Source organism: Lissotriton vulgaris, chromosome 5 (genome assembly GCF_964263255.1).
Source record: "Lissotriton vulgaris chromosome 5, aLisVul1.2, whole genome shotgun sequence".
Taxonomy (NCBI): Eukaryota; Metazoa; Chordata; class Amphibia; order Caudata; family Salamandridae; genus Lissotriton; species Lissotriton vulgaris.
Window position 1 is genome coordinate 1,809,079,605 of NC_141693.1, and position 19,990 is coordinate 1,809,099,594.

The 19,990-nt window shown below is 42.3% G+C and overlaps 1 protein-coding gene across 1 annotated transcript; it reads left to right on the forward strand.

The window, feature by feature from the left end:
* Positions 1-639: 639 nt before the first annotated feature.
* On the forward strand, positions 640-19,532 carry LOC147717254 (keratin, type I cytoskeletal 12-like). The gene is made up of 8 exons (XM_086924200.1): positions 640-1,272; positions 4,008-4,090; positions 5,328-5,484; positions 9,793-9,951; positions 10,051-10,176; positions 15,805-16,022; positions 17,211-17,236; positions 19,219-19,532. The coding sequence occupies exons 1-8, from the start codon at positions 694-696 to the stop codon at positions 19,311-19,313; spliced, it is 1,443 nt and encodes a 480-aa protein (XP_086780326.1). The 5' UTR covers positions 640-693; the 3' UTR covers positions 19,314-19,532.
* Positions 19,533-19,990: the final 458 nt, after the last annotated feature.

Sequence of the window (19,990 nt, forward strand, 5' to 3'; positions counted from 1 at the left end):
AAACAGAAGAAGTATACATTTTGTGCCATTTTAAGAAACAGTGAGCAAAATTAGGTTGTCTGTCAGCATAATTACTTAAATTACTAGTGCTGTCCCTTCCTACGTCGTTTCCCAGCGATCCATCTAGTGATGGTGCAAGCTGAGGGGGGTGCGGCTGTGAAAGGGTGCAACATTATTATTCATTAGGCATAGCTCCCACTTTACTGCAAGCCTTTCATTATCCAGAAATGGTCGTCCTGTCATATAAGAGACAATTAAGGTTTATATGAATCCTAAGCATTATTGGTTTCACCTGGTGTATTCAATGCAGCTCTCACACTTCAAAAAATTGTGCAAAAATATATAATAAAAGAGGATTACTCAACTCAATTAAAGGGATTATTTCAATAAAACAGCATCAGTACTCCGCCTGTCTCTATCCTTTATCAAAGAATCCACCCCTAGGCACTTACATGTGCTTCTCCAAGAAATGACCCAATGGAGTTAGTTATTAACTTAAAAACTCATCATATACAATTATGGGCACAAAAATACTACGTTGGCAAACCCCCTTTTGATGAAAGGCGCCGTGGACCGCAGCCATGAAACACCCTCCTAATTTGGTATATAATGAGAGAAACATCACTCAGTTGCACATTCAGCTTGCTAGATCCTAGTGCCGCTTTGCCAGAGTTTCCCCACTCGCTGTACACCATGTCTTTGAAATCTGCATCTCAGCATGGTTCTTCACATGGCACCAGGTCTATCAGGACCTCTGTGCACAGCAGCGGTGGATCATCTTTTGGGGGATTGCAGAGCATGGGTTCTGGGCTAGGTGGTGGCTCTCTCTATGGTGGCATTGGTGGTTTGGGAAGCAGTTCCACTGGTGTCTATGGAGGAGGTCAGAGTATGGGCTTACAAAGCGGATCTGGAGGGGGATTCACAGCTGGCATTCCTGGTGCCAACCTTGGTGGTGGTTTTAGTGGAGGCTTCAGCAGCACCTCTGCTGGTATGTTTGGTGGCAGTGGTAGCGTGGTCTTTGGTGGTAGCTCTGGAGGGAGTTATGCTTATGGGGACAGTCTACTCTCGGGCAGCGAAAAGGTAACAATGCAGAACCTCAATGACCGCCTAGCATCCTACCTGGACAAGGTGCGCTCCTTGGAGGAGGCTAACACCGAGCTGGAGTGCAAGATCAAGGACTGGTATGAGAAGCACCTACCTGGAGCTATCTATGGACCCAAGGTTGAAGACTACAGTAAATACTACCAGGTCATTGAAGATTTGAAGAACCAGGTAGGAATCCTTCCTCTAATTAGATTGTTTTTATCCCAGGCAAAGCAGTGAACTCAATTGGGGTGAGCTTGAAATGACCACAAAAATGGTCCACCGTAAGTATGAAGGTCTTTGGGAGAAAAAAAGTGTTAGTATTTTGTTTTAAAAAGTTTGCACACATTTACCAAATGAAACAGAATGTTAGGAGTAAAAAAGAAGGCCTCGTAGTGAGATTTTTAGAAGTACACTGCACTATGATTTTCTACTCTAAACCCTAAAAATGCACCTCTGCGACTGCTCCTGGTCAGGTGTTGGTGATACCTTTCTGTTCCATATTTCCTAGTGGATATAGAATATTGGGGGTAAGTGTTTACTAAAAATTTGATATGTATTTAAAATAATGAGTAAAGTGCAGCACTCACTACTTTTTAAATGGAATTTTCTTTGGGTGTTGTCCACCTATATTTGCCATAACATCCTGGAATTCATTCAGTGCCCCAGGGGGTGAAATTGATGAGAGATAGATATCTGTCTGACCCTAGGTCCCGACTAACCAAACTAGGAGGGAGTTGATCAGACATGATGGAGGATATGAATAGAATGTTTCAATAAAATGCAAAAGACCAGTGAGATTATTTGATTTTTCCAATCCTGATGAACAGGGAACGTGCCTGATGTATGCCTCTGGGTCAATGAGGATAACACAAGTCCAAGATTTGCATTTATCATTTAAGAAGAAGGGCAACTTATGAACGTGTGGTTCTCCCATTGTTGACTTGTTCTCCTGAGTTAGAAAATAAGGTTTTGAAAGACAATGGTTGTGTCAAGTGAAGGAAGGCATTACAAACTAAAGAGGTGAAACCTCCTGGTACATCATAATGGAAGGACAGTAGAAGTGCCAGTAAAATCCAAACACCGATAGTGAAATGAGGTCTGACAGTGGAGTGTAGAGCTAGGAGTATTATAATATTGAACTATAATGGTCTTCACAATATGTATATGAAGGAAAAAACGCAGGAAAGTGAAAAACTAAACAGAAGGCTGTTGTGCTGAGGGAATGCCAGGAAAGAGAATACCTGATTGAAGAAAACTATTTGAAAACCTTTTCAAGAAAGCAGTTTTAAAGAATTGATGATCGAGCCTTAATTAGGAAAATGACACAGAAACTAACGGTTTCGCATGGAGTCTGGGTTAGGAGAGGGAAAAATACTATAAAAATAAAACAGAAGTTTTCGAGAATTCGCCAAACTAACGAAAATAAAAGTCAAGCAGGAAAATAACTCAAGCAGACAAAATAGAAACGGATACAAGAAGTAAACTGGGCCGGTGTAATCTCTTTTCTATTTCTACAGCAGTCACAGTTTGAATAGGACACAGGGGAAGAGGAAGGATGGAATATTTGACAGCACTGAAACAGTTAAAAAGAGCACCAGCATGGATGGAGATGGCGGGAGGAGCAGGTTAAACAAAGCAAACAGGAATGAAAATATATTTTTAAAAATAGAAACCGTTTACTTTGGTAAGACACAGTGTAGAAGGAGGGAGTGGGAACGAGAGAATGGAGGATTAGAGATTAATGAAAAAAAACAGTTAAGAGAAAAGGAATAAAGTGGTGGGGTTGAAATTGGAGAGTAAATAACGGGTAAATGTTACTTCCCCTATAAAGAACATGTACACAAAAGAAACACATGAATGAATTTGAACTAGGAAGTGCATTTGTCAGAAAGCTGCAACGAAACTGAACTGATTTTCGCTATGCCAGATACTTCAGATCCTGTACGCTACTTGTTAGTGAACATCAATCAGACTAATGCAGCCGTGGAAAAGAGAAAGGAAGCTTTTTGACACTCTAGTAATGTGTATGCTGCTACTGTGCCATTTTGGTGATGTATCCCATTCAAACAGATTCTGAAATATTAGGTACTAAATCACGTTTGGATAACAAATTATTTAATAGAAGCAGCTGCGCGCTTTACAAGTGGTATTCATTCATTCAATATTCCTCTAGCTCAGGAGAGGCCAGCGTAAAAGAGCTAGATCCAAGATAGGCCTTCAGGATTTCCAAATAAAATAAATTTGCATTACATTATTTCAAATACAAATCATTTTTATAGCCAATCTTTATATTGAAAATCTATTGAAAATCTGGTCCTCCTGGAGCCACATTGGACGCCCCTTCTTTACATCTATGGTATTACCGGATTACAGTAGAGTACATACTGAATGCACACATGTACATTTTAGTATTGCAGATGAGTAGAGGTCCGTTTTTTGTTGTATTGCTATTGATTTGGCCAAGATACCCCAAAGTTCTTACCTCTACCCTGTCCCTAAAACACTCTGTCCATCTTTGATTTATAGAAAACTTTGAGCAATAAACTCCAGTGCTCAAGAATGAGTTCACTTCTTTCATGATCTTAAAAATATAAAATGTTGGTCACATGATGCAGCATTGGTTAAACATTTCTTCAAATGACACACTTGCCTGAAGAGGCAACCCGTGTGGGCCTTGCAGCTACTGGTCCATACCACATATGTTCACATTGTCTTGGCCAAATGAAAAGCACGCTGCATACAACAAAAATAATCGTGAGCAAGGAGAGTCTTCAGATTGTAGAAAAGGAGACTGTTTTTTTCAAATCTACTGAGTTAAGTTGCATAGGATATCATTACGTGTTAGTTGCCAAAAGGGAAGAACCTATTTCTGCGAGTTTCCTGGAGATGAGATCACCACCTCTATGCCTTTTGTTCCTTAGATCATTGCCGCAAGCTGCAACAACGCCCGGTTGATTCTCCAGATTGACAATGCAAAATTGGCATCTGAGGACTTCAAGATGAAGTAAGTATAACAATCAACAGAAGCTCATCATCGACAAGGGAGGAAAGAGAGAATTGGGGCTTGGGGCAATTTTCAGGGGAATGAGATTATGAAAAACAGTCAACCATTCAGAGAGTTTATTGGGAACCCGGGACCACCATTAGTTCTTTATGACGGTACCTTTTCTCAGACCCTAACTTGTTGTGCCTTCAAACGTCTCTTCTCCAAAGTCTGACTCATAGGGACATGAGCTGATTGGAAAGTGTTTTCTTAAGAGCTCACCTCATAAACTGCAGTATTTTTCATTCAGCAATGTCTCTTTACTGTGGAATTATCCTCCCTCAATGTGCTTGGCTCGCCATTTCAATTTGTTTCTATGGCCTCTCTTGATGTTACAGAGATCCTTTGCGAACAATACGTAAATTTCCACTTTGGTTGAATAATATCAAACAGGTTGTAACTCATCTCACAAAAAGAGGTTTATTGGTCTGTAAGGAAAGAGGGCGGAGGGGTTCCAAGTACCTCTGTAATTACGGCGGAGAAAGGTACAGTTACTGCGCCAAGATTACTTTCAACAATTAATTCTGGAACTAAGATTACATTACATTACATCCAAGATCACCCTAGAAGAGTCACCAACTTCACCTCATCTCAACCAATGTAAAGGCTTAATGGCCCACAGGGAAGCAGGAGGTTACAGAACTAGCTAGTGCCTTTAAGAATGGAAGGACTGGGCCAGAGCATGTACAATGTGCTGGCCACATGACTGAGAGTGTCTAGACAAGACCATCTTTTTAGAAGCCCACTCGACGTCCACATAAAACAGTAAGACAAATTGAAATCATTGGGCCTTTAAATTCACATGTTAAGTAGGTTTTAATTAATCTACAGTATGTATCCCCATTCTGTTTGAAACAATTTTGAGATATCAGGTAGCTCACTTAGTTAGGCACTTACTGCTGAGCAGTTCTGTATCATGCTCTCCTTAGTCAATAACTTAATTACCAATGGGTTTGCTTATTTTAAGTGCTAAGATTTTGCTAATATGCAGTACTGGATGAAAAGAAGGTATTTTTATTAGAGCCAAATTCCAATTCTACGCCTCATTGAAGCACATTAGGTAGGGCTATTTGCCAACATCCCACTTTCCACGCGCAGAATGTCTGCTCCTGTACCACACTTCATGAATGTTGACCTAGTCAACATCAGCTCCTTGGCTCACACCATCTCATGCCATTGCTGTGTGCTCTCCCAACAGGTACGAGAGTGAGGCGCTCCTACGTCGCAACGTGGAGTGTGATATCAGTGGTCTGCGTAAAGTAATGGATGAGCTGACCCTCTCACGGGCAGATTTGGAGTCGGAGATCGAGAGACTGAGCGAGGAGCTGCTCTGCCTGAAGAAGAACCATGAGGAGGTGAGTACTAGAGAACACGCGCCCACCAAGGAAACCAGGTGCGAGTCTCCTCTTCCTATATGAAGATTCCAGTGGTGTCTATAGTTATATGGATTAGCTTTCATGTTAATAACTTCCTAGCACTTTAGAAAACTTCCGGTGTCCTGATAAATTCACAGAATACGCAACCCCTCTCAGGAGATTTGTACGCAAGCGGAGGGCTGGCTGAGGAATACGGTTTCAGCCATGGGAAGGGTGCGGTGTAATATTGTACGTTTTTTCAGCAGGTTCCTATTTCCTTAGTCTATTGGTGCTGCTGGGGGTTCCAGTTTGCAGATTGCTGTCTGCTAAAACTTGAGGTTTCCAAACGACAGTGGCTCTGATCGGGATTTGGACCTTGCACTAAGTTGTGCAAGAGTGGCAGGGGTTGTGTGTTTCCTATACGTACGGTTCACACACCACTGCCCCCTCTATTATCAGCATCTTTTTTTACAATGCTGCAGGTTCCATATGTTTGACAAGCCAGTAACCCGTGCAACTGTTCAGTGTGCCATGTGTTTCACTTCTGGTGTGCTGTCAATGTTCTGTGTGTGGTCGTTTGGTAGCAGGTCTTCAGAGGGGGCAGGTCTACTCTGTTTGTCTAGCCATACAGCTAATATGAGCCCATGAGCCCTTGTGATTCCTTGTAGCCAGTAAGTTTCCGTTTTTGCAGTACCTGCCAATGACTCCCTTTCATTGGTAAAGCCAGGGGTTGTAAGTTGTTGAAAAGCAGAGCTCCCAAGGTTGATTGGCCTTGTGACCTTCCGCTGATCGTGCAGGTGTAGCAGCAGGGGTTTGGATTAGTGTTTATTCTGCCCTTGACATGCAGACTGTTTTCTGTTCTTTGTGGCTTTTCTGAATGGTCGGGGTTCAAGCTGGTGGTTGTATCTTGCAGCTACCGATAATAGAGTGTTAGCTGGGTATTTTGTTTTATTACACTGAGCTTGTTAGTGTGATTCTGTTCTAGTGTGCAGACCCTTGTATACTGATTCTGGGTTTATGCGAATTTATGTCTCGGCATTCCAAAAAGCCTTATGGGATTGATCAATGAGTCATTTGTTTAATTTCGTTTGTATGTATGTGTTTTGGGTGTGTGCTTATGTTTTTAGTAAGTGTTTGTGTTTTTGCCTGTAACACATCCCAGTGTACGTCACTACTCCTTCTAGTGTCTTTTGTATTGCAGTCCCTATGTACATATTCTCCTGTCTCAGCCCACATGTGTCCCTCTCCTAAAGACTCACTTATTATGTTGTTAAATGCAGTGGGCCTTATTTATGAGGCCCTTACGCCGCCTTTGCGTAACTTTTTGTGACGCTCTGGCAGCGTAAAACATTTGCCACACTGCTCCATTTTTACAAAGTGATGCATCTAGGCAGATGCTTCACTTTGTAAATCCCTACGCTACATTATGCCTGCGACTGGTATCATGTATGTAGGGTGGGCGTTACGGCGCAGAAAAGGCTTGTAGAAATGTTGCAGTGAAATCTATGAGACTTCTACGGCCTCACTGCATCAAATCTTTATGACTGCTTGAGGCAGGCGTAAAGAGTGGAGCAGACCTTTTCACATGGGGCTTGCCCCACGTGAAATGACACATTGCTGGAGTTGCGTCTGTTTCTAGACACAGTCTAGTAATGCACCATTTTTGCGCCGACTAATACGTCAGGATTCCTGACGTATCTGTCAATCCTTGTGACATGGAGCACCGTACAGTAAATACAGTGTACCCATGGTGTCGCAGGAGGGCGCACTGAAAAGTGTTGCACCACTATTTTACCACAGCAATGCAACACTTTTCATAAATGAGGCCCTGTGTTTATAGTTCTGCAAAGGGACTGCCTCCCTTCTTTCTCTCTTGGTGTCTGTCCGTATTGTGTGTTTCTTGTCTGTGTACTTCCTGACTCATGTCATAAATGGGCATTTGTAAAGTTTCATGAAATTACGATTTCAGAATGAAATGTGGTTTGTTGGTATCCCATGTGACATTTTTAAGCGATCACACACCTCAAATAATAACATTTGTATGGAGACTGGCTATAGCAGAGCATGTCTCTCAGCGAGGCATTTTCTATGCAAAACAGTCTTCATCTAGTATCTAGTAACTTTTTATGCCAGGTGTGTGCTCTCTTAAAAAAGATATGCGAAATTGCATAATGGTAATTACTGAGAATTTTGCTCATTTATCATAATGAAAAATGTAGTAATTTTATGAATGTTTATGTTCACTGCCCCGTCCTGTGTTGGGGTGGGTAACTGTTCCACTGTGTTCTATCCCTCAACAGGCTCTCTGATCTAGCAGCAATTTAGCCCATCACCCAATGTGATTTTGTTCCCTGTTCCAGCGTATGTGCTTTCTCTCTGTTGTGTCCCCTGTTTTAGTTTTATTTTTCCCATCTTAGAGCCTCATGTAGGGTTTGGTCAGCCAAGGACCCCCATAAACCGGCAGTTCTCCGCCTCTCCACACCCGCAGGTCCTCCATTCTATTAAGAGAGTCGAGAGAAGCGCTGAGATATCATTAGCTGAGCCTTGCTGCCGACAGTAATCTCTCACTCAGAGGTCCATCTACCACCAGAGCAGTGGATCACAGTGATGGTCGTCCCACCCTGTTGAAGGTGGGACTAGGATCACTCATTCTTCCTGCCCATGACTGCTACGCAAGGCATGATGGAAACTGGCAGGGAACATATTAAAAGGTTCCCACGCACAGAGAAAAAGCTTCTTGTGCATCTGGCCATTTACTTTTTGTTAGAAAAAGAAACAAACTCCTATCTTGGGATTCTTTTCTCCAAACAAACACAATGTGCTGAACATGCGCTTAAACCATGGTGCCCTTACTGCCCACTCTTGTAAACTGCAATTCTGTGATGGAGCCACCATTGCAGTGGTTCCCTTCACTGCATGTAGATCCATGTAAAGCAGGCGGGGATCTCAAAATCAGGTGGACAGTCCTCTGCTAGTATGATGGAGGCGTGTCCCTGGCAGACCAAAGGTCTGTCCTCCAGGGTCTAAATAAAGCTGCATGTTTTCTATGCCTTAGGGTTATGTATCAACCTTCCACAGACTTTCAAGCAAGGTATTATCTTCAATATTGCTTGAATGTGTTTTTGACAATGTACTTAGTTCATTCTAAGTGACCTTTTGAGAGGTCATTTGTAGCTTGGTGGTAGCCTGTCCAATGAGGTCAGCAGACACTATGGCCACCATTCCTCTGGCACAGTTCCATTCGCCTTACTAAGAGATGTCTGCTGTCAGAAACCTTGTGGTTGCACCACCCCTGCATGGGGTATCCACCTGGATTTTGAAAGAAATCCACATATATGTAATACTTTAAACATCTCCCCAAATCTCTTGCTGTTCCCATGCCTTGACATGGTACTACTGTTGCTGAGGTCCACTCCAGATGGTGCTCCATCTATGAACATAATACAACAGGAAGAACAGTAATAGGGCCAGTCAGCTGGTGGACTGATTAGGGGAAAGGGTGAATTTGATTATGAGATGAGGTAGCATGGTGTAAGAGGTGTCCTCCTTTTTCTTCTCAAATGTGAAATATCACATTGAAGAAGTGGTGTCTAGCCTGAATCCATAAGGGTCGTTTCTTTGCCATATTTTATGATATCCACATAACATTGTTTTGCCAAAAATACATTTAAATGAGAATCCTTGACAGGGTCAGTGGTTAGCCGAAAGAGTCGGTCTTAATAGCCTTACATTAGACAACCCTTTCCTGCACTTGATTACAGGGGATGAGGAACGCTGGAGGATGGGCAAGATATTCCAGGAAGTAGGCGGTGCACTGGGTGGAAAAGGGCAGCTTCGTAAAAGGGGTGAGGTTGGAAAGTGTAGAACTTTAATTCGTCTAGAGTGCACAACTCTACCATGGCCAGGCTATCTGCCAAATAATTCCTTTCAAGTTTACAAGATAATAATTGGCCTGCGTAAATCAGAGATTCCAAAATTCTACAAAAGTATGTCTGCTTTTAGAATTGCAGCAGCCACTTGTTCAGACAAGATCGAATGCAATGCGCCAAGTGAAATAGAAAGTCTCTGTCAGCTATGAAAATCCACGAGTGATTTTGCTCTGAAAGCACTATATTTTTTCCATTATATTATTTTTTAAATGTTTTAGATGTTCTTTAAAAATGGTCTTCTTAGTGTTATTTTATTTGTTTGATATTTTTAAGAATATTTTTTCTGTTTTTTCAAAAAAATTCTTAAACTGCTTTTATAAATTGTTTTTAGTTTCCTGTATAATTTTGTCTTTCTCGATTGTCTCTTAAACTTTTCTAGGATATCAAGGCTTACCAAGGCAACAAGGGCGACGTCACTGTGGAAATGAATGCGGCGCCGGGCATCGACCTGCTGAAGATTCTCAATGAGATGAGATATCAATACGAAGAGATGGCTGATAAGAACCGCTCAGAGGCTGAGGAGCAGTTCATCCAGAGGGTAAATACATCTTGCAAATCGTACCAGGAAGTTTTTCTAAAAACATAAATTCCATATACATAGAATGGCCACCTTTTTGTGCTTGTATTTTGCCTGTAGACCAGTGAGCTGAAGCAAGAGATCACCACCAACACTGATCTGATACAGTCCAATATAAGCCAGATCACAGAGCTGAAGAGGACCTTCCAGACCTTGGAAATTGATCTGCAGGCCCAGCTGGCTATGGTAGGTGTAATGTAGATCAGTTGAAACCTGTATTCATATAGTGCTTGCTCCACTGTAAATAACAAGATTTAACCCAGCTCATTAGCATTCACTGTATCTGCCTTGTAAGGATGACACGTTGAATGAATGCACCTAGAATGTTACCCTGTAGTCTTCTTGGTTGCCCACAGATATCCAGGTGCACTAAGGTCCTTAAATAGGTCCTGATTAGAAGTGTGTCAGAGGAATTGGTGCTATTTATCGCACTCGAAAAATACTGATTCCCAGAGGTTCATTATTTATTGAGTGTAATAAACAGCACCTATTCCCAGTGTTTGGGTAACACATTTTTTGTGCTTGACACACTAAAATCCACATGTTATGATAATGCTGTATACTGTTTTCCCCGGTTAAATTAGGGCAGTTTTTTTTTGTGAAATGTTTTTTATTTAAGATTCAGAAAGCAACAATAATATACATACTGAATACAATGTAACAGTAATAAACATTACGGAGTATTACAAGTACTGAATAAATTAGAACAGATAAGAGCAATTTATGTAAAATAACAAATCTGTATTTATAGTAAAAGAGAAAAATGTAATGAAGAGGTGACTTTTGACACACTTGGGGGCATATTAGCAAGAAGTGGCGATAATTATTGCTAACCCAGGTTTGCGGCATTTTTTTATCGCCGTCTATCGCTGGATTTCATCGCTGAGAAAGCGCGTTATTAGCAACGCTTATCTCTAAGGGAATAAAAAATCCAGGGATAGAGGCGAAAACCAGAAATAGCGTGAGAATACCAGCTCATGAAAAGCTTGCGCTAATGAAAAGCTTGCAAATAGGAAAGTGTGTACTTACCTAACAATCCACCCCCCATTGACAAGATGGCTAAGTCAAGTTTTTATCAGGCGTTCAAATCAAGCGATAATCTCGGTTAGCAAGACTTTTTTTATCGCTTCGCAGGCATTGATAATAGGGTAAGTTGTGTTTGCGACTGTTTCCCTTTAATTGTAGTGAGGAACGCCTATGTTGCATGTCATTAGTGATAAATAATGCTGACATGCAAAGCGGCAAAAAAATGGGCGCTATTGCCAGTAAACGGTCGCTAACAGCTGTTAGCGACAGCTTGCTAATAGGGCAATAAAAATATTGCCGCTTTAGCGGCAAAAAGTGCTGCTAAAGTGGTAATACAGCCCTTGATAATATGCCCCTCGGTGTCGGTTTCAGTAAATACCAAACAACTCGGAATTCCGAATCCCTGTCAAACATTGGTTTACTCAGTGGTTGGAAACGTCAACACATTTACAATCAGGGCTGTAGAAGCCATAAAATTCAGTGTAAAGAACTTGCACCCTGAAAAGGAAGATAAGGAATATTTACAAGGAGATGGCGGAGTGCAGAGCTGCGTCAAAATATGCAGAGCCGCGCTCCGCCATTTCCAAACGCAGGGATGCGCCGTATTTACAACAATACGGCGCACCCTATGTTTTCCCTAGCGCTGGTGTTAAAAATATTTGCCTAGCTCCAACACAGACACCCTTGCTTCATAGTGCAAGGATGCCTGTGTTGCAGGGAATGCTTGTCTATGTACAGGAAGGTGTCCCTTCCTGCACATAAGCAATCAATAATGGCGATTTGTTTCTTCTATTCTGCAGCACAAATAGAAGTAGCAAATCCTCATTATTTAATGAGGGGAAGAGACATTAATGCTGTTTTGCTCTTTCTATGTGTGCTGCAAAATGCATTGCGTGCTGCAAAAGTATTTCTGCTCGTTGCACCATTCTACCACCTGCTATTGCAGGGCATTTGTTTTTGGCGCTGCCTCCGATTTACACAGCCTTGAAAATCTGGGGCAGCATCAAAAAGCAATGCCCGATGGAACGGCCACAGCAACACCCATTGCATGCCCCTTTCATGCAGAAAACTGCATGAAAGGATACCATATTTACAAAGCCGTGTTAAGCCACAAAAAGTGTCTTAACACCTTTGTAAATATGGAGCAGGGTATTGCACCACAGGAAGTCAGTGAAAGTGATGGTTCTGTGGCGCAATACCCTTGCAAATATGCCCCGAATTGTGTAAGGCATCATTCTGGCTACAGACGTCATTCTCTTCTTCCCTTGCTTTTACCGTAGGCACGGATGATACATGCAAGGTGCCATCATTTCCATGCTATGTTTGCCTTGAAAACAACCTGTTTAATCCATTATTGCTGGAGGAGGAATACATTAAGCAGCCCATATGAAGAGAGGAGATTTTCCCCAATGCATTGACTGCCACCCAACTCGAAGTCAACGTCGGAGTAGCAGTCTTTAATAATAATAATAATAATAATCCACATTTATAAAGCGTGAACAATCACCCGTAAGGGTTTCTAGGCGCTAGGGTCCGTCGGGAAGATTAAGCAAGCTATTGCCCAGAGTCACATGGTGCTGGGCTAATCTGCCGCTGGCACCGGGGATCGAACCGTGATCTCCAGATTCCGGAGTCAGTCACCCTGGCCGCGGCGCCTCACCTCTTCCTATATACAACATATATGACTATAATATCCGAAAATATTATAATGCTTCCCTGGAAATAGTACTAAGCAAGGGCATTGCTTGAGACTATGTAGAATATTTGACTAAAGAACAAATATGCAAAGAGAAGATACCGTAAACTTCTTAATAACTTTCAAATGGCAGATTTTTGTAACATTCTTTCCACCTCATGAATCTTTGTGTGCACTTAAGCTGGATATTTATCAGAACACTAAAACTCCACGTGCATCATCTACTTGTTTGCTGTAGGCTGCAAACTGGTTATGACACCGCAGCATTCCCTACTGAATTTAAAGGCAGGAAGCAGAAGTATAATAGTGTGTTCCTGACATCTAGTGGACAAATGTAGAAAGGCGCATACACTTTTGAAAGCTATACACTGTTATTATGCATATGGAGTGAGCAAATGCATTTTAGTGGACAGTCTTCCACCTCACTTAGGAAAAGTAATTATCATGAGAACATCAATTAATACGTGTGTTTAGGGGTCGTCTGAATCACAATATGGTCATTTGTGATATTTATAATCAAGATAGCCCAATTGTTATCATATCAGGAGATGAAATCTCTCTTTTCTGACTTAAATAATTTTAGACCCATATTGCTGCTACATTATTAGTATAAATATTCATAGAAACTCGCCTTCCATCAAATTCCAAAACATGTGGAAGAAAACTTGTAAGAGAACACATAGTTAAACACGGGACAACATTCTCCCTCTATTGTATCTGGCAGACATTGATAGCCCACAAAGACGTAGTAACCCAAGTCACCCCAAAGTTGCATCCCAGGTGTGTTTCAGGGCAGGTTAAAGTGAGCTGTAGGCTTGGTCTTGGATGACCTTTGTGGGCTGGTGGACAATTAGTGGTGCTGATGCCCTGGTCCTTTGGACCTTTCTGAAGCACTTAAAAGCAGTCATCGCACTATTCGGTTGTTCAGACTTAATAGGTATTTCAGGCCTATCCTGAGTAGATTGATTTATTATATGACAGGTCGCCATATAATAGTCATACTTCCACCCTACATGTCTAAGCCTAAAGCTCTCATTTGTGATGTCCTCAAGGATCAATATTATTGCCTCTTGTATTCAACATTTACATGTGTCCACTAGCGCAACTTTTAAATCAAGGAGATGCAAGAGTCTACATGTTTGCAGATGACACTCAGCTGATGTTTGGGTTTGTTCTGGGTGTCCCTCATCTCTTGCCCTACCGCACAGCTTTCAATTAGTACGCTGGTGGACGCCACACAATTTCATAAAATTGAATCCTATATTCAAGGCCATGGTCATTGTCCATAGAGTTGTTTATCAAACTTCCCCGGATGTTATTGCATTCAAGTTTAGCTGGTGTAAGTATAAGCAGGCTATAGGATACAACATTTAACACCTATTAACAACCACCAGAACAAAAAATATAACTTTTGAGACTCATGCCTTTCCAGTTACTGCCACAGAACTTGAAATGCTCTACCTTTGTCTCTCTGGTCAGAACCTTCCTTATTCACTGCAGGAAGCTCTTCAAAACTTTCCCATTTACTAATTAACTGATTCAGTTCAATATTTTAAAGGCAGGTTATTTCAGTGACATGGCGTTTTTAGTGTAAGCACGCTTTAAAAATAACTCCTAGCATTAAAAAAACATACATTTTCTTGCATACCTTTCCCTCACAGCTGCCTATCATTGTAAGAGATTTCTGCTTTAACAAACTCTCGAGCGCGAAAAGGCGACACGGTGAGAGTAAGCACAAATAAAACAGAATTCTACGCCAGCTATAGTTACCCCAATAATATACGCAAGAATACACCTTCATGTTAAAACTCAAATCTGGGCTCAAAATGGAGGTGTCTCAGCAGCTTTCCTTCATGAGCACTGGTTATCACTTTTAAACTATTTCTTGAGCATGCTTATGAAATTTACAGTAGCAATCGTGACCCAGCACATGTGTAAGTGGATTATATTTTTCAGCTAGTTAGGTGCTTGTTATAGCACATATTGCTATTGAAAGGTCCTATCTAGCTCTCTGGGCCCAATTCAAAAAGTAAGCATAGACCTGAAGTCTAAGTTTAGACTAGAGGTGGGCGAAAAATGTGGTTACACTGGCAGAATTCACTGACTTTTAGCCATTCCGCGTTACACCTGTAATAATGAGCTCCAGAAAAACTCGGCTAACTCTTTCATTTTGCAGCATGGAAAAAGCTCCAGGTGCTAAGAGTCAGTGAAAGCAGCACAACGTGCCGATGTTTGACCCTTCACAGAACTCTGTGGAATATCGCGGCGGAGTTTTCATGGACCTCCGCGAGTTCCGCCCAGCCCTATTTTAGACCTTAAGTCTAAGGGTCCAATCCACAAAGGTATTCTTAGACTTCAGGCTTACCTTTGTAAATTGAGACCTTAGACTTTAGGTCTAAACTTAGACCTCAGGTATAAGTTTACCTTTGTAAATTGAGACCTTAGACTTTAGGTCTAAACTTAGACCTCAGGTATAAGTTTACCTTTGTGAATTGAGACCTTAGACTTTAGATCTAAACTTAGACTTCAGGTATAAGTTTACCTTTGTGAATTGAGCCCAAAGAGTTGTTGATGAAGGATTTTAGAAGCCATCTTAGAAGCCATGTATTGAGTCATCTCCTGCTCTGGATGCCATATCGAGAATTTTTTCCAGCTCTTGAAGCTATTGCTGGAGTGTTTTTTAATCCACATGAGGAGTACTGTGTCAATTGTTTTGAGGGAATTTCTGGACTATTGCGTTCAGTTCAAAAGATCACATCTGGACTATTTTGTTAAGTTCTGCAGGTCATTCATAAATTATTCCGGACAACTGGAGATAATGCTAAGTTGTGAATGCATCATCTGGTGATGATTCCAGTTCTAGAAGCTATATAAACATTGTCTCCAGCTCCAGATTGATCCACTGGGCTTTTGCTGTTTTTGGTGTTTATGTATCAACACGTATATATGAAACAGCCTTTCTAGACATGCCTGAGAACTCAATTTATGAAATGACTAACTTGACTTCAAAGCGCTATCTGCTAACCCTATCAAGATATAATGAAATGTCATAACTGACCGTACCATTCCATTTGCATCTCCTTCACTAACAGAAATCAGCACTAGAGTGCACCTTGGCAGAGACGGAGGGGCGCTACTGTGCCCAGCTGGGGCAGATCCAGACCATCATAGGAAGCCTGGAGGCCCAGCTGAACGAGCTGAGAGTGGACATGGAGCGCGAGAGCATGGAGTACACGCTGCTCCTGGACATCAAGACCCGCCTGGAGGCTGAGATCGACACCTACCGGCGCCTGCTGGGCGGCGAGGAATGGTAAGGACTCACTCACCCTGGGGATGTTACTTCTCCATGTCACCAAAGTGTGCGTGAAGGAAGTCTTTAGAGGGGCGGGTGTAGTGCGTAACACTTGGGTTAGTACATAACCAAGAGCTCCTGAGTTTACCAAGTAATGGAACGAAGGTACCTGGAGATGAAGGAGTGTCCCCAAGACCACACAATGTAGCCAAGGCGTGCAGCCAGGATTGGGACATTGGTTTCACAGCTGACACTGTTGCCACTAGGCTACGAAGGCAGATGGCAGACTATGCAAGAGCAATAATAAATCTGAGCTAGACCGCAAAGCTAGGGCCCTGAGAGTTGCAGTTTTAATATACCTTTAATGTTTACGTTTGCACATGACATTGTCAAGGTAGTTCAAGATCATTTGGCTAAAACTGCACAACTGTTCACTTCCAATGGGCAGTCACCTCCCCACTCTCGCGAGGAAACACCCACCCACCGTTCAACCCTTAACCCTGCACCTATGACTGTGGATGGGAGTTTACGGGTATGTGTGTACGTGAAGAGAATAAACTGTGTGTGCCCTTTATCGAATGTTGGGGATTGGCCAGCCAATCAGAACGCTCATTCCATGGCTGCCAGCCTCCTGCCCCACTGGGTGGCCTAATCCAGCACCATACTCACTCATTGGTGAATTCAACTAGCCCTGGGCGAGGGAATAAACAACTCTTGCAAAGAACCGGCTCTTTCAACTCAGGCTGCTGGCACTAACAGCCAGCAGAAAAGTGGAAAAAACCAAAACGAAAAGATCATTTATCTACTAGCCATTATGAGTACATTCCCGTTAAGTGAGGGAAGGAAAGGGGCGAGCAAGTGTTTTGATGAGCGTGAGTTCTTCTGGCTACTTTAGAATGTCCCTGGAGAGCTGACAGTGGGGGCCCAGCCATCTCCACAGGCCTGATTCAAGCTCGCAGTGGGATTATCAGACAGACCACACTTAGCAGCTGGTCTTTATGGTGGTATGTGATGAACCTCAGGGTTTTTGTACCAAGGTGTTTGTTGACCACTGGGAAGACCATCACATATTTGAGATCACAGAACATTCCTCCCTTCGGGTCCATGCTTGTGCTGTTTCCATCTCATGAGCATTCACCCAGGGGGCATGCTCCTGACACCTCTTACTGTGACAGTAACCAATGCTCCTTGTTTCATCATTCACAGGAGCAGACCTGTCGAGCAAATCAAAGGTAAGCAGAGTTACAACTTTAATTTCAAGCTTGTGTGTTCCCTAAAGGGATTTCTGCTTTCAGAACAAACCTAGCACTCACTTTATGAAGTATAAGTGTATGCATAAATTTGTCATAGGAGAACTATTTTTGCAGAAATTAGAGGGGAGAGAAAGTGAGGTTCTAAGAAAGAGAAGGCATGTTTTTCTATTTATTGTTGGACTTTGCAGTTATTCAGAACACTAAAAGAACCTGCAGCAATGTTAATCAGTTCTAAGAACCTTACTACCCCATAGCCGAGGTGAGTGTCACTGGCCTGGTGCTGATGCAGAGGTTTCGAACTCAAAAGGGTGTAAAATAAGAACCAGGAGTGGAAGTCAATATTAAGTATGGTCACAATATATGTGCAGGTCATATTCGACATCTCAACAGTGATCTTGACACTAACAACTGTAAAAATGCTCTTTACAACAGCATGTCTTCTGCAAAGAGTGCTCTAGTAACACCAAGGTAGTAGTTCTTTAACCGCTTGTTTATCAGTTATCGGGTTTAATGTATTACTGCGAGACCCCAGGAGAACAAGGTAAACTCTACTATGAGGGTGAATCATGAAAGGCTGTCAGCACAGTGATCCATGCTTTCTAGGTACACCAATACAACAATGTGTCCTGTACTACAGCCGAAGTGGGATAAAGTGATCCATGCAGTCCAAGCACATCAGTGCAGCAATGTTTCCTGTACTGCGGATGCAATATTTTCTGTACTATGACTGGCATTTGACATAATGATCCATGCAGTCCTGTACTGTGACTGAAGCCCGACAAAGTGGTTGATGCACAACAAGTACATCCGCACAGCAATGTTTCTTGCAGTACGGCTTGGGTTGGACGCAGAGATCGGAGTTTTCCAAGTACATCCGTACGGCAATGTGTCTTGTACTTTCGCTTGGGTTGGACGCAGTGATCGGTGTATTCCAAGTGTATCCATACGGCAATGTGTCTTGTAGTACGGCTTGGGTTGGACGCAGTGATCCTTGTAGTCCAAGTACATCCGCACAGCAATGTGTCTTGTACTTTCGCTTGGGTTGGACGCAGTGATCGGTGTATTCCAAGTGTATCCATACGGCAATGTGTCTTGTAGTACGGCTTGGGTTGGATGCCAGTGATCCTTGTAGTCCAAGTACATCTGCACAGCAATGTGTCTTGTACTTTTGCTTGGGTTGGACGCAGTGATCGGTGTATTCTAAATGCATCCATACGGCAATGTGCATTTTAGTACCACTTGGGTTGGATGCCAGTGTTCCTTGTAGTCCATGTACATCCGTATGGTAATGTTTCTTGCAGTAGGGCTTGGGTTGCACGCAGTGATCCTTGTAGTCCAAGTACATCCGTACGGCAATGTGTCTTGTAGTATGGCTTGGGTTGGACGCAGTGAAAGGTGTATTCCAAGTACGTTAGTTCAGCAGTTTTCTTCCGACATGCCAAGGGTCAGACACAATGATCCAGGAGTATTAATATAACAGAAGAGCTATGGGTCTTGGGTTGAACACAGTGATTCAAGCACCGCAAGGGCAAAAATAGCGGTACAGCTCCTGTAGTCAGACATGAATTAAGGCACTCAAGAGCATTGGTAGAGCCATGGATCCTCTGCCACATGTTTGGAAATGGATGAACACAATGGTGCACAGTATCGTAGTACAATATTATAAGAAGGATAAGAAGGCAGGGGGTGCGGTATGATGGTCTAAGCAGTGGCTCTCAATTCAATAATTCTATGATTCTAAGTTTAGCTCTTGAGCTAATTTTCCTAACATATGAAAGTTCTCTTTTACATAAGAGCGGAGACACTGAGGACAAATTTCAAATCTTATGCAACAAAACAATGATTTCCTCGTACTGCATTTAAATTTGTTTTTTCCGAATAAATATGAAAAGTTAGCAAAAGTGCGGGGTGACGAGATGTTCGTAAGACTGAGCCACTTTGTGTCACTCTCTCATTTTCAGAAATAAACCGATCCCGCCACGTTACAACAATCGTTGAAGATTTGGTCGATGGCAAAGTTGTTTCTTCTCAAAAGAAGACAGTACAGGAGAAGTAGAGGAGGCCTGGATTCCCAAAGAGGTTGCTTGTCAGTGAATCTGTCGGAAAAGAGCGCTATAAATGCTTTAATAAATGTGCACTTTCTCTCTTAAAAAAAATGTAAAATTCACTTCGAGGTCAATGTGTTATATAATTGTGTTACTCCAAACAAAAGTTAACAGCATCTTGCTTCCTCACGCTCTTGCTTTTAAATAAACTTTTCCTATTGCAATTTCAAGTCCGAATTATCATTTGATCTTGTTTAAATATCAATATTTGCATAAGACACGGGAAGACGAGTGATGTTCTTTTTAGCTTTGCAACAGGAAATTCTCTGCAGAAGGGAATACTTGATAAAGGCAGTGTTGGAGTGGTCTGTGAAAGGATACATTTTCCCGACGTCTCTAGATTTACAGCTTTACTTTTGGATATGCAAGCTTTGACATTGTAGCAAACTTGGGCAGAGACATGGCCAGACAGGCCTTTTCTTCCTCAGGGCATTTCCCTGGTGGGTTGGAGCCATTAACTGTTGGTCTTGAATGCCCATGTTGCTCCTGGTGCCTCTGTCACTTTCCCCAGCTAACCCATCTGAATTGCAGCTGTAGTAGGGTGGTTTCAAGAGAAGGAGAAGAGAGAAGAAGAGAGAGGATACAAGGGTGGATGGATAGGGAGAGATTGCGTAAGGAGACGCAGGGA

What these genes read in the sequence shown, in the direction of transcription:
- LOC147717254 (XM_086924200.1), top strand. Translation starts at nt 694, where the DNA reads ATGTCTTTGAAATCTGCATCTCAGCATGGTTCTTCACATGGCACCAGG. An exon ending in TTGAAGATTTGAAGAACCAG is followed by an intron (nt 1,273 to 4,007) that starts GTAGGAATCCTT and finishes TTTGTTCCTTAG; the next exon opens with ATCATTGCCGCAAGCTGCAA. An exon ending in CTGCTGGGCGGCGAGGAATG is followed by an intron (nt 16,023 to 17,210) that starts GTAAGGACTCAC and finishes CATCATTCACAG; the next exon opens with GAGCAGACCTGTCGAGCAAA.